Source organism: Polistes dominula, unplaced genomic scaffold, assembly GCF_049000335.1.
Source record: "Polistes dominula isolate Pdom_NZ unplaced genomic scaffold, Pdom_raw_medaka contig_373, whole genome shotgun sequence".
NCBI lineage: Eukaryota > Metazoa > Arthropoda > Insecta > Hymenoptera > Vespidae > Polistes > Polistes dominula.
In genome coordinates this window covers 3,812,726-3,827,400 of record NW_028300899.1, presented here as the reverse complement: position 1 = coordinate 3,827,400, position 14,675 = coordinate 3,812,726, and the positions used below count along the sequence as shown (strand labels likewise).

General features: G+C 26.1%; 2 protein-coding genes across 2 annotated transcripts in view; one reads left to right on the top strand and one right to left on the bottom strand.

Annotated features, from left to right (window-relative positions):
* The first annotated feature begins 286 nt into the window (after nucleotides 1–286).
* On the top strand, nucleotides 287–2,267 carry Tctp (translationally controlled tumor protein). Its single transcript, XM_015318979.2, has 5 exons — nucleotides 287–444; nucleotides 830–900; nucleotides 990–1,177; nucleotides 1,266–1,533; nucleotides 1,798–2,267. The coding sequence occupies exons 1-4, from the start codon at nucleotides 417–419 to the stop codon at nucleotides 1,495–1,497; spliced, it is 519 nt and encodes a 172-aa protein (XP_015174465.1). The 5' UTR covers nucleotides 287–416; the 3' UTR covers nucleotides 1,498–1,533; nucleotides 1,798–2,267.
* A 929-nt stretch (nucleotides 2,268–3,196) lies between these two features.
* The window catches only part of usp (retinoid X receptor ultraspiracle), a 38,454-nt gene continuing 26,975 nt past the window's right edge, over nucleotides 3,197–14,675 (bottom strand). Inside the window, 4 exon segments of the mRNA XM_015335955.2 lie at nucleotides 3,197–9,619; nucleotides 9,622–9,722; nucleotides 10,356–10,681; nucleotides 11,140–11,455. Coding sequence (XP_015191441.2) covers nucleotides 9,444–9,619; nucleotides 9,622–9,722; nucleotides 10,356–10,681; nucleotides 11,140–11,455 — 919 coding nt within the window. The 3' untranslated portion in view covers nucleotides 3,197–9,443.

Sequence of the window (14,675 nt, the reverse complement as noted above, 5' to 3'; positions counted from 1 at the left end):
AATTTAAAAAAGAGTATATATATATTACGAGTATATAAATGACAAATAAAAATAGATAATGAATAAAAATTAATAATAAATATTGGTATCATTTTATTGAATGCTTTTATACTTAAAAAAGATTTTCGGATAGATATATGTTTTTTCTGTATATATAAATTTATTAGTTATATATTCCAAATAATGATATTATAACTTAAATGATCTCATTAGCAGGATATGAAGAAAATATGAACGTCAATGTTGTGTTATGTATATATATATATATATATAAACACAAACACAAGCTAGAAAGTTGGTATATAAGTTGGCCACAGTTCATCTACCCGCCCTCTTCTCCCTTCCGGTTTGATCTGTTCAGTGAATGTAGCTTGTGTTTAGTAATAGCTGCAAAGTAATCGTTTCAATCCGTCAATATGAGGATTTACAAAGACATTTTTACTGGTAAGTTCGTTTATTTTAATTGTTTATTAACATTATTTATATATATTTTTGTAATCGGATTAATTTTATTAATGTTTTCAACATTTGTTTAAACTGGGTCGAATAATGACAGTTATATGTATCTTGCAACAATATTGTATCTTTCTTATTATTTCGAATACTAAACATTGTTATCGTATTGTTCTAAAATAGTTTTAATCATTAGTATAAAAATTTCGAACATAGTTATGTCCTTATTAATTATAACTGAATGTACACGTTTATAACCTCTACGTGTCTACAATGGAACATTTGATTTAGAAAATCACATCTACATATCTTGGAAGTAGCTTTTCTTTTATTATTAGAACATTATATTTAAGTAATGAAAATTTTATTATTCTAGGAGATGAAATGTTTGCGGACATCTATAAAATAAAACTTATTGATGATGTCCTTTATGAGGTGTATGGAAAGGTAACTCTTATATGAAATTTAGAATACTATAATTATAAATGCATTTATCATGTATTTACATAATTAAATATTCTATTTAATAAATACAGCTGATCACAAGAAAAGCTGGTGATATAGATATCGCTGGTTTCAATCCGTCTGCTGAAGAAGCAGAAGAATGCACCGATGAAGCCGTCGAATCAGGAGTCGATATAGTCTTGAATCATAGACTTCAAGAAACGTTCGCTTTTTCGGATAAAAAATCGTACACATCATACTTAAAAGATTATATGAAGAAGTAAGTGGCAGATTAAGTATTATAATTTTGTTGTTGTTTATTGTATTATTCTTTAAAAATGATTTCTTTCGTATTCTTTTAATATTAGATTAGTAGCCAGATTAGAAGAAAAATCTCCCGATCAAGTTGAGGTTTTCAAGACCAATATGAATAAAGTTATGAAGGATATACTTAGTAGATTCAAGGAACTACAGTTTTTTACCGGTGAATCTATGGAGATCGATGGTTTAGTTGGTCTTATGGAATACAGAGAAATAGATGGTGAATCCATGCCGGTCATGATGTTTTTTAAGCATGGACTTGATGAAGAAAAATTTTAAAGAAATTTTAGATATTCAACAAATTGGAAAAGTTTTGTAAGTTCACATCGTATACAACAATATTTATTCTGTTTATACTTGTGATTTTTTCTTGCATATACATGAATTTTTTCATCCTTACATTTAATGTTTGTATGACGTAGCACTTCATGTTAGAATGAAATTAATGATTGATTAATGATTCCCGTTACAACATTGTTATGTTGCAACGTCAATTCCAATCATATAATTTATTTTTGAATATATGTTAATTATTTATTTTGTATACAAAAATTAATATTAATTCCTTTTTTCTTTCAGATAAACAATAACTAAGACTGCACACAAACTAATAAAAATTAATAAATAAATAAATATAATATACATAAACTATGAGATTTAGTTACAGATGTGTATTGCAAAATATTACTTCCTGAATAACAATAATTTTCTGCAGTGCAGTTAAATTATTTCATCTGTAATGTAAAATATGTATTCAAAGGAAATACCACCAGATATACATAATTTACAACGGGAGTATAGATGATAACAAAAATATGACAAAAATGATCTTTTACAACAATTTTTTGAATACTTTAAATATTTGGAATAATATGTGATAAATTTAAGATCTTTTTTTGTTTTTCTTATTTTATTTGATACTTCAACCAGTCATTTTATTTATATATAATATGTATATATATATAAAAAAAAATAACGCAAACAAAATATGGAAGATGGGAAAAAGAATTTGCAGTGATAATAAAAATCACAGTGCATAGAATATAAAATGCCTAAAATTATTATTATTAATAATAATATATACAACAATTTTTTTTTATTTTTACTCGTTCGTCATGAAATAAAAGCGAAACAAAAAAAGAACCTTTAATTGTCCATCATGAATAAAAGCGAAACAGAATGATAAACAGAATGATTTCTTTTTCATAATAATTATCTTCGATTACTTTAACCACAAATTTATTTTGAGATTCTCAATTAAAGCTGAAACTGAACAAAAATTATGTAATTATTAATTCACACATCTTCCCTCATTCCATATAAATTTAATTTTATTACGTATTTTTTTTATTTTATGAGACATCCTTTGCATTCGAGAGGATAAGAAGACTTATAAAAATAAAATTAAGGTATTCCTTTCTGGTGAATAAATATTGTGTCTCTTTTATTCAATTTTAGTTTTTAACAAAGACTTGTAACAAATATATAACCTAATACTCAGAGATGTTCACTTATTGTTAGTTAAAAAAATCCGAAGTCAAAAACAAAGGCATCTAAGAGAGTAAAAGTTAACAAAATTTATTCATCTTTTTTTAAAAGAAAAAACATTTTTGCTGTAGCAACTGTTGATATATATTTTTTTGAAAATTTTTTCTAGTATATCTTTTATTTAAAACTATAAAATTTCTTTTACTAACAAAAACAATAGAAAATAAATTAATTTAAAATACTAGTAACGATGAAGAAACATATATATTATAAAAGCATTATCGAGTGCGATTGAAATTTATGACTCGACCTAATATATTACTATAAGCAACAATGATTGATTGTCATTATTATGAAACAAAATTATAATACAATTTAAAACGAAATGTTACACACACCCTTATCATTTAATAACCTTATTAAAATAAAATTAACAATCAACATTAAAAAAGGAATAAAAATGAAATGGAGAGAAAGTCGATAGAAAACATTTGCTTCATAAAAATATTTTATTTAGATAAATCAGAATAGACGACTCTATTTCTTGATGTAAGATCATACACAATATTCCTTTGCGTTCAGGGATTGTTAATGATTTTTCATACTGTTTTACAAGTACATTCACAATATCATCACTCTATCGTATGTCTCGTCTTCTAAATCTTACAATCTCACCCATTTGTTTCTTTATTATTTCCAGTTTTATATTATATTACATTTTATATACTCTCATTGTTATTACATACACAGGTCAATATATTACTCTTACTTTTTATTAAACAATTGCTGTCCCATCTCTTGCCAAACGCATTACATTTTTTATATTTATTTTTTTGTATTTTATTTTGTTTTTTTTTTGTTTTTGTTTTAAATTATTTTCCCATGCCATTGTCTTTTTTTACTCTCTCGCTTTTCTCTCTTTCAAAAAATTATTTTTTATTCACGTTTATAAAAGCGTATCATAGTTTCCAATAATATTATTTTTTTAGAGATAGTTAAACATTTTTAATCTACAACGAATACGTATGCAATGTGTTTGCAATTAGTTAATTTATTTTATCGCTGAAGATTTATTTATTTTATATTAATGTTTTATTTTATTTTTTTCAAGCTTTTTAGAGTGATGTGGATAATGGACTAGGAGAATTATTGCACAAACAAACACATATATAGTATATACCAAAGAAGAGGAGAAAAATGCGTGTATGTGCGTATACATAAATGATGATACTTTGAATTCTTTGTTCTCTCCTTTTTTTTCTTATAATCTTTCATAATATATTACACACGCACACACGCATACATCTTTCGTTGCTGCTAATTATAGAACAAAATACTGAAATTTCGTTATTAAAATTAAAATAATTTCATATTTTTAAGAAGTTTTTTTTTTGATACGTTAAAAAGTGTATTTGTTACACATATATAAAATGAATAAAAACGAGATGTTTTCAAGATAAATAGGCAGGTAATAATAATAATAGTATAATTATAGTAATAATAATAATAATTATAATAACAATAATAATAATAATAATATTAAAATTAAACTGGGTATTGAATTGAACGGTGCAGCAATTTATCACGGGACTGGACACTGATTAATTGGTATCCGTAATTTAATCTAAAGCTGCTTATAATAATCTTTTGCAGGATGGAATGTTATATCAGAGAGCTGCCTACCCGTTTTAGATTATTTTATGGAATTTCAGAGAATATAATTCTTTTTCTTTTTTTTTTTCTTAATTTTTTTTATTATTAATTTCTTTTCTTCCTCATTTTTTTTTGAATCATTTTCTCGTATTTTTCCGTTTGAAAAATTTCATCTCATTTTTTTTTTTGCTTTAATTTTATAAAAACAAATCTCATCACATCCCAACTGTTGCTTCAGAGTATATAATTTACAATAAAATGGCATAGTAAATTAGTTTAATACTTAGTTTTTTTCTTTCTTTTGTCGTTATTTCTTTTTTTTTTTTTTTAGATTGTATAGAAAGATTGATTGAAGTCTATCCGACTAATGCAAATACTCCAAAAAATATTAATCGTAGTGGCAGTCATATATATACACACACACATATATATATATACGTTAATTTGTCTAAAATTAGCAGTTTTAAGAATATATAAATTATAAAGACATGTCCGCAGAAAGTATATAGAATTTTTCTGGTTTTCTAAATTAGCTTTTTGCAAAGGTACAGCATTCGATAGGACATTTCTTAGTGAGAGTCAGATATCTCTATATATTCAGAAAGATTAAACATTGTATTATCATTACTCTTATTTGTACTGATTTACATAGAATGGGCGCGAGGAAAATTTTCTATAACAAGGAAACAAAATTATTTATCGCAGACACGCTAAGAATAAATTATGCTTGATTTTACTCTTGCTACTATATATATATACAGGATATCATATAACAGTTGGTATAAACATACAGGTAATGATTCTACATGAAAAACTAAATCGGAAATGTATAATAAAATTTGTTCATATAAGACTTTTTCTTCTTGAGAAAAATAAGTTTGAAAATTTGCCGAGTACTTATCTTTTGTATCAATTTTATTTTTATGCTTGTCGAATAGGCTTTCAGTTTACAGGATTGCAAGTTTAAGTTAAGTGCAGAGAATCATCTGCTCACTTGTATTACCAATTATAGAGGACACCCTGCATATATTAAGCTTGGATATAAATTAATTTAGTTTCATCTATAGCCAATAGAAATTATTTTTGTTTTAACCATGCAGTATGCGATGAAGTCGTAAGATGCAATCACAAAGATTATAAGTACAAGGATGAAAATATAAGAAAATACCACTTTACTACGCATCCCATTCTATTACTCTACTTAGAGAAAGACTTATTTCAAAATAAAATAATAGCAAGCACGCATAAATGTTATTACTATTATTATTATTATTATTATTAGTAGTAGTAGTAATAGTAGTATAGTAGATCATTTTTATATATAGTAACAAATATTATTATACCACTTAAAAATATTACCTCACAAAATTTGTTGTCGTAATATTAAATAAAATGGCAACGGTATTACGAGCGTTCTATCACAGCGTAAAATCTCTAAAAATTGGGATGATTAAAATAACAAAAATAAATCTTTCTCCATGTAGAACCATCAATTATTATGTAAAATATATCTAAATACAAATTGTCAGTATTGTACCATTTCTAACTATTTGAAAAAACGTGGCAAAAGCATCAAGATTTACATCAAAGATAATCGTAATCTTTATATCTCTTACATCGAAGAATAATTCTTGATGAATTCCATTATTTTTAATTACATATTTTAATATAATTTGTGTTTGTTTTTTAATTTTTTTCTTTTTTTAATGCGTTCGCTTTCTTAAAATCTTGTTTTTCTTTGTATCTCTTACCTTAATAATGTCGAATCGTGTATATATATTTAATATTAAGTTCATTTTTTGTAGTTAGCTTTAATACTCTACTATCGATCACTACTGAAATTTGTATAATCGTTTGCGAAAAAGTTCGGTTTATATTATTTTCATATATATATATATATTCATGTATATCTATAGATTTTTGTTTTCTTTTTTTTCTCTCTCTTTTTTAACATTTATAGATTTATATGAAACTTCATTCACAGGTAGCATTCGCGCCCACGAACCCTAAGTGATCATCGTATCTTATTGTTTACTTTGAGGAGCTTGAAAAGAGGTTTACGCAAAATGCGTCAATAGTTGGGAGGTAATTCTGGTCAGTGCTTTCAGTTTTAACGATCGAGCAGAATTAACTAACAATTATGAAAAGGAAAGGGTAAAGAATAGTGCGTGACAATCTATTTTTTTTTTGTTCTTTTTAGATTTAAGATATGAAACTATTAATTGCTCTCATAAATATTATTTTGAAACGTCGATAGTATCGCATTATTATTATTATTATATCTCGCGTTATTAATTAAAAGAATCACAGAAATCAGGTAAAAAACAACAATTTCTGTTATCCGTCTTCTATACAGGCTATTTTACGCATTATTTTGTTTTTAAAACGAATAATACTCATAACTGGCACGGCAGGCATCTGAAATGAACCGTAACTCCAGCTTTGTTTATGAAAAAAATGAAGAATTTAATATTGTGTTTCATTTTTGATGGTAGGCATAACATTAAAAACTCTCATATCAAGTAGATAACAATAACCAACAACTAACAATCGTAGGCATTCACGCAAAAATAGAAATATGTTTAATAATATATAATAATATTATTATAATTTATAGTATCGAAGTGTGTGTAAGTATGATCCTTTGCCTATGAATACTAGAGTACTAGAGTTAAATAGTGTCAATGACTAGAGCTGAAAGATTCTCAAATGTATTATTTTCTATATAATAGTGTGATAATATAGAACTTTCAAGGAATTATTTAATATTAATTAAATATTATTATATTGGAATTTGAAATCAAAACTGTTTGAGCATATATGAGTTCGAAAGAAGGGACACATTTGATATATTTTAATATTTTTTTCGAAACACAATCAATGTTTTCTTAATAATATTCAATTGTACAATTCATCTTTGTCAAATAATTAAAACAATGATCATTTAATTCAACTGAATTCTCAAAGACCTTCAGCTCAAATCATATCTCACAGAGTTCTGTTAAATCGCTAACAACGAGAGTAAGGGTTTTGCCTTAGTTACGTTCTACAATATAATTTCTACATTTCCAGGTTGAAAGAATAAATCGGTTATTTGACAAGGGGTGTCCTCGAAAAGATATTCAAAGCTTTTATAAACTTTTGAATTATATCATTTCGTGTATTGCCGATTAAAAATATTTATGATACTTAAAAAAGAATCTTATTGCAATTGATTAAACAATAAGATATCTTTTTTGTTCACTACCCTTGTAAATATAGTTCTTTTTTTTTTTTATTCTTCTTTTTCTTTTACATCGGACACAGAAGACAGAGTTACACTGAGAAAACATGGTTTTGTTTTTATTATTTCTTTTTTTGTCGTTTTTGTTCTTTCCTCTTTTCTTTTTTTTTATTGTTATTGTTGTTGTTGTCCATATTATTATCATCATGCCATTTACGAGTTACAAACTTTTCAACAAAATAAATCTATCGACTTAATCAATTATCATCTTATCGAAGAATCCCTAAATCCATGAAAACGGATACTCATTTGTCACAGTTTTATTTTATTTTGTTTGTTTAATATTTTTTATATTTTTTTTTACTTTCCTTTAACGTTTCGCTTATAAGCTTCAAATAAAATCAAATTAAAATTATAAAAAAAAAACGAAAAGAAAAAAAAAACAAATCTATTATTTATCCAAAATCAATAATTAATTTTTTTTTTTTTTAATAAGAAATTGTAAATTTCTTTTCTTTTATGTTTCTCTAAACCTTAAAGTACAAAACAATAAATTATAATCTACGCGCACACACGCAATATTTTATTATAAATCTTTCATAAAAAAGAAAAGAAAAATATAAACGATTCGAATCGAGGCAGAGTTGGAATGTACTAATATGCATATTTAGTGATATACACACACACATGTAAACTGCATCCTTAAATAATGTATGTAAAAACGAGGAGACTCACGTACGTGGTTTTTGTTAAAAAACAAATTATCGAAATAAAATTAATTTAATTAAATTAAATTAATTATATAAGAATATTTATAATATTATTTATAACAATAATAATTATAATAATAATAATAAAATAATAATAAAAATAATAATAATAATAATAATAATAAACATAAAAATAATAATAACAACAACAAATAGGCAGTAATAAGATAGTGATGCAGTTACATACTTTGTATTATACGACGTGAAGAATTTATAATCAATGTTCTACTTAATAATAATAATAATAATAATAATAATTAAGAAAAGAAAGTGTTGACAATCTTTTGATTGAAAAAAAAAATAAAAATAAAAAAGAAATGATCTAAACGATAAATACAAAATCATCAAAAATCAATATCTATCTTGCCGTATATTTGTTCCGACATGCTCTCGATACGAATCGTATTGAAATAAACAAAAAAAAAAATAAAATAAAATAAAAAGAAAGAAAAAAAAAAGAAAGAGAAAATCTTCATCGATCCTTCGACGACGAAGAAATAATTTGCAGTTTATTATTTAATTAAAAATAAAAATAATAAAAAATAATTACGAGAGAAATAAAAAGAAAGAAAGAAAGAAAGAAAGAAAGAAATTATATAAGTAATTTCACTTTCGCTTGCTTATCATTAAATATCTATAAAAAAAATGTGTTCAATATTTTTGTATGAAAAGAATAAAGTAAAAAAAAAATAATAATAATAATAATAAGAATAAGAAGAAAAATAAAAACTAAAAAATCCGTAAATTCTCTATTTTAATAATTCTTCAATGTTGTTGTTGTCTTAATTTTTGTTGCAATTGTTACCATTGTTATATAGTAAGTAGTATGGTGTTAACGTATAGCTCTGTTTTCTTTCTAATTTCTTTTTCTTTCTTTTATTTTTTAATAATCCCATAATTAATCATCTTTCTACGCAGCGTTATTTCCTTTTGTTAATTTATCTTTCTTTCTTTCTTTCTTTCTTTCTCTTTTTCTCTCTCTTTCTCTCTTCCTATCTTTCTTTTTATCTTTCCTTTTTACATTTTGAATCTCTTTCACCTTTCGTTTAGAGATCGGTGTGCCCTAAAATGAGACACACCTTTTGTTCCTCTTAGATGCATTCTTCAAGGGGTCTCTCCAGCATCTCCTTTAGGAAGTCTTCGATTGGTATGTTACCGACCAGCTTATAGAAGAAAAGTTGTTCGAGACATTTGAGGGCGATTGAACGAATGGACGGTAAGCGAAGTAATAACTTAGCGAATCTTCCTGAATCGTTCGGACAAGATAACGTGTATAGTCTTCTAATGCTGCGTAAACCTTCTCACGTAGAAGACCGACCTCTTGGATGGATTTTAAACCTCGTACATCAGGATTGTACAGGATTATTGATCTATTGGAATGTTAGAAAAAAAAAAAACATCAAAAAGAGAACAGAAAAATAGAAATATTAGAAAACACATAAAAAGTAATATAAATTGTAGGGAAAATATAATTTGTGGGATATGTGGATTGGTTCAAATTTTGATTGTGTCCATTTTTTTTTTATGTAAAAATTATGTCTTTTTTTACTGCGTATTATAAAAAAATTGAACGTATAATATATAATATAATAATATTAACTCCTTAACCTACGATTTATGTTCGAGAATTTAGGGCCGAAAACGTAAACAAGTTCGTGCAGGCTTCGAGCCATTCGCACGACTTGAGTGATACACTGATCGAGCAAAACGTAAATATTGTGATCATCGTACTACGGGCTATGCCCGTAGGATTTACGTTTGGCCCGATCATCGTACACGGGCTCTATGCCCGTAATATTTAAGTTTGGCCCGATCATCGTACACGGGCTATGCCCGTAGTTGTAGGTTGAGGGGTTAATAATAAAGTATTCTAATTTAATATATATATATATATACACCATATTAAATCAATTGGAATATTTGAATGAAATTATATTCTAATAATATTTTGTCTATATTTTGTTTGTTTTTCTAATATAGATTAGGATTAAAGAATGACTGACCTGAGACAACCTATTTCAGTTTTGTCCACCTTCATATCTCGCATCTTGGTTACAAGTTCGGATAGGACGTGATCAAATATCGGGCTTACGCCAGTATGTGGTGCCAATTCACGGTTGATGAGAAAACCATTTGCCAAAACAAGACAATCCTTGTAAGAAGTTGAACGATGAGAAAAGGATGCTATCATCAACTCGTTCCAGCCACACCTTAGTAATAACTTTTGATCTTCCATTGGTAACGAGGTAAAATGAGGGATGAGTCTAGCCCATGCTACCAGTTGAAACATCTGTTTATTTGAAGCGTGGCGTATCTGCAACATTAGATCCTAGTGAACGTTAATTTCCCTGGATTACTAAGATTGCTTATATATAATTTTAATTTATAAGATGAAAGAGGAGAGAAAAAAAGAAAAATAAAGTCAGATAATCAATTACGTACAATTATGGTAAAATATGTTAATTACAAGTGCCAATTTATTGATATTAACCAAATAATAGCTGATTAGAGAATGCAAAAGTATTTTTTTTTTTAAGAAAGTATAATAAATTATAGGAAAGTAAATTTGTAAAGTAGAGTTGAATTACCAAATTTCAATCTATTGATCTCAAAAATAGAAAGAAAAGTTTTATAATTGATCAGAACAAATACACATTGTAATAAATTAATAAATCATTAGATTCAAATATTTAGTAAGTTCTAAATGTTAAGGATAAGAAACTATTTATAGCAATAACATAGGGAATAAGCATTATATAAACGTGGATAAAAATGAAATTAAAGTACCTTTTCTTCGGTTGTTACAATTTGTTGGATAATCTTGCATTCAACTCTCTTCTCAGCTTCTAAAATACGTTCGATCGGCATATCAGCATGAAGACTGCTTGTACTTTCAACTTCACTTTGATCTCGTTCCTTGGTACGTTGTCGTTCCTCTTGTACAGCTTCTCGTTTCATTCCCATGGCCAAACATTTTTGATATCGACAATATTGGCAACGATTTCTCTGTCTTTTGTCGATTATGCAAGATTTTTCTTCGCGACAGGCATACGAGAGATCCTTGCGAACGGTCCTTTTGAAAAATCCTTTGCATCCTTCGCAGCTGAAAATTTATTATTATTTTATTTGTTTGAGATTTTACATTAATTATTTTTAAATGTCAGAACTTTCCAATATTATTTCTCTGTTTTGTTTTAGAGATATTCCGAAGTAACGTAATTAGTTAATTAATTTTAATTAATGAAAGTTTTGTTCGTATAGCTACGAGCCAATCTGTTCTTTTGAAATTCCTGAATTTTCATAATTTTCTTTTATCTTTTGTTCAAGCGGATATTATATTTGTTTGATCTAATCAATTAGTTATATAATTAATTAAACTTTTGCTCACAAAACTTCGAACTGTGATTTATACTTTGCTAAGATTTATATTTAAATTTACAATAATATTTTTTGCTTATAACTTTAAAACAATCTATTGTTCAAAAATATTGAAATATTTATACAATATTTTCATTTTTCATCTCTACACATTTTATATATTATAGATTAATACTGAATATAAAGATTTTTCATTCAAAATTTTAGAAATATTACAACATTCATCATTTCTTTCTTACACTTTTCATTTGTTCTTCTTATAAACAATTAACTACAAACTCTCTCTCTCTCTCTCTCTTTTTCTCTTTAATGAATCATGTTTCTTCGTTTTTGAATTTGGATCATATCCAAAAGATTCCGACACTTGGACTCTGCCAGGAAAACAAAACGAACATTCCACGAAGTGAATTTATTTTGGTTACAGCTTAACTACCTTCTCACATGTTATTACATTTCAAGATCAAATCCATTAATTAGGATATACTTATTATTTTATATTAATCTTTCTTTCCTTTCCCCTTTATATATATATATATATATATATATATATATATATAAATTTTTTTTCATTTTTTAATAGAGATATTCACGTCAAAGATAATCATTATCGGATACAACGTAGCGTAACGTAACTTACATCAACGTAACAACTACGAGGACGGATGGAAATCAAGCATAGAGGAGTCAACGGAGAAAAAGAGAGAAAAACAGAGAGAAAGAGAGAGAAAATATAGCGTGCAAGGGAGAGGAACCTTGGTAATGGCCGTGATTACTTAATTAGCTGCCACTGGAGTAAAGTGCCTATAGGACCATGAGAGACGGGTATATCGCTATCTCTTTCACTCACATACACATGCACTGATACATACACTATATACTCAACACACGTGCACATATATGCATGTCAGATATATACGTATATAAAGATTGTTTATAAGACCATGAGAATCATATCGGTATCTCACTCTTTCACAAACACAAACACATACGTACATGTGTATACATATAAATGTGTGAATAGATATATATTTATATATATGTATGTTACTTATAGGATCAGAAGAGACGTGTATATATCGGCATCTTTCTTTCATTCTCTATCTTTCTCTTTTTCTCTTTCGTATAAACACATTTATATGTATGTATGTATGTATATGTGTAGGATATAGATATACGTATATATATATATATATATATATTGCAGTTATAGCACATAGGAACTACGGCTGGGTAACCGTCCTAGCCTCGTGAGCGAGCTTGTGCAACGCACGATACAAGTCCAAGGTTAACTTAGATCTGATGCAACGCGAGAAGAACGACCATTGTCGTCGAGTTATGAGAGAATTTGAAAATAAATGTGATCTTTGATTTTTTATAAATAATTATCATAAGAGAAAGAAAGTTGAGAATAATAATTTTCTTTTTTTTTTTTTTTAATGAAGGTTTGTAATAAATTTGAGAATCCTTGTTAATAATTTAAAAGAAAGTAAACGCGCGATATTTGTGTTGAGTTATATTAATTAATCGATATTAAAAGTTTAAATAAAAAATTTAGTTTTTTTTTTATATACGTTTACACGATCAAAGATCGTTACTTAGATTCTAATGTTTTTTATTTTTATATGTACTCTTTTTGTTTTTACTATCTCACAAAGTGAGTTTAGTGATAGAAAAAAGATAAAACGAAATAGAAAGAGAGACAGAGAGAAAAAGAGAGGATGCTTTTGATGTTTCAGAAGAAATGCAAAGTGCTTGCACAGATGGCATAAACTTACTTATAGTATACTATTTCCACGTGTAAGCAAACTTATATAGTCACGTGTGAGATGAAGAACCAACGATATATTATATATAGAAAATATAACACACATATATATATATATATATAAAATTCTTTTCGAGATATCTTATCAGTTTTTTTTCTGTCGCACAGATCGTATATTAACCTTTTTCAAAGTTCTTATTTTAACTACAGGGTGTCTTATAACTGATGATACAAGCGTACAAGGGATGATTCTACGTGAAATAATAATTTTAAGTTAGCAATGTAGAATTAAATTTCTTTCTATAAGGGTTACGATTAGTTTTGAAAAAATATAATAAGTTTATGCATTTTATTGAGTTGCAATACAGGAAATAAAAAGCTCTTGTTTAATCTTAATAAGCATAAGAGTAATATAAAAATATTATTTGCAAATATATTAAAAAGTACTCAAGTAAAAACAAAACTATGTATAAACAAATTTTACTAACAATTGTATTATTAGTTACAAGACACTCTGTATATAAAATTCATTTACTATCTGTGATTATTAATCCTTGTCATGTAAAATAATTATTCGATTATTTATAGTATTTTATATTTATTTTTTGTTTAAAATGGATTTTTTTCGTTTTACCGCATTTTTTCTTTTTTCTTACGTTAAGAAAGCAACAAACTCGTATAAAATCGTTAATTTAATTAATTATAAGAACACAATCAGTATATCAGAGTCAAAGTTCATTGCCAAAGTCTTCATTACGGGGAACTAGAAAATGATTGATCGATCGATCGAACATAATCGCTAATTTTTTTACAATATTATTATATTAATACAGTAGATATTTGTTTAATTAAGAAGAGAAAGCTATTATTGAGAATTTTATTTAAAATTCATTCGTTAATTTGCTTCATTTGGGATCATAAAGTCATAACAATATATTATAATTTAATCTGTGTTTGGTTTTTTTTTTTTTTTTTTTTTTAATTTAATAATGTATATTGGATGAATCAAAAGTTTTTTTTTTTAAGTAATTTAAATAATCAATTAATCTTTTAACAAAATCTTTAAAAATTATCAATTAAACTAACAATGTTATAAACATGGTTTGCAGTTTAATTAATTTTGAAAAAAAAAAACAATTATGTCGAAATAATTTGAAAGAAAATAATCAATTTTTAACAT

What these genes read in the sequence shown, in the direction of transcription:
- Tctp (XM_015318979.2), top strand. Translation starts at nt 417, where the DNA reads ATGAGGATTTACAAAGACATTTTTACTG. An exon ending in TTTATGAGGTGTATGGAAAG is followed by an intron (nt 901 to 989) that starts GTAACTCTTATA and finishes TAATAAATACAG; the next exon opens with CTGATCACAAGAAAAGCTGG. An exon ending in TTAAAAGATTATATGAAGAA is followed by an intron (nt 1,178 to 1,265) that starts GTAAGTGGCAGA and finishes TTTTAATATTAG; the next exon opens with ATTAGTAGCCAGATTAGAAG.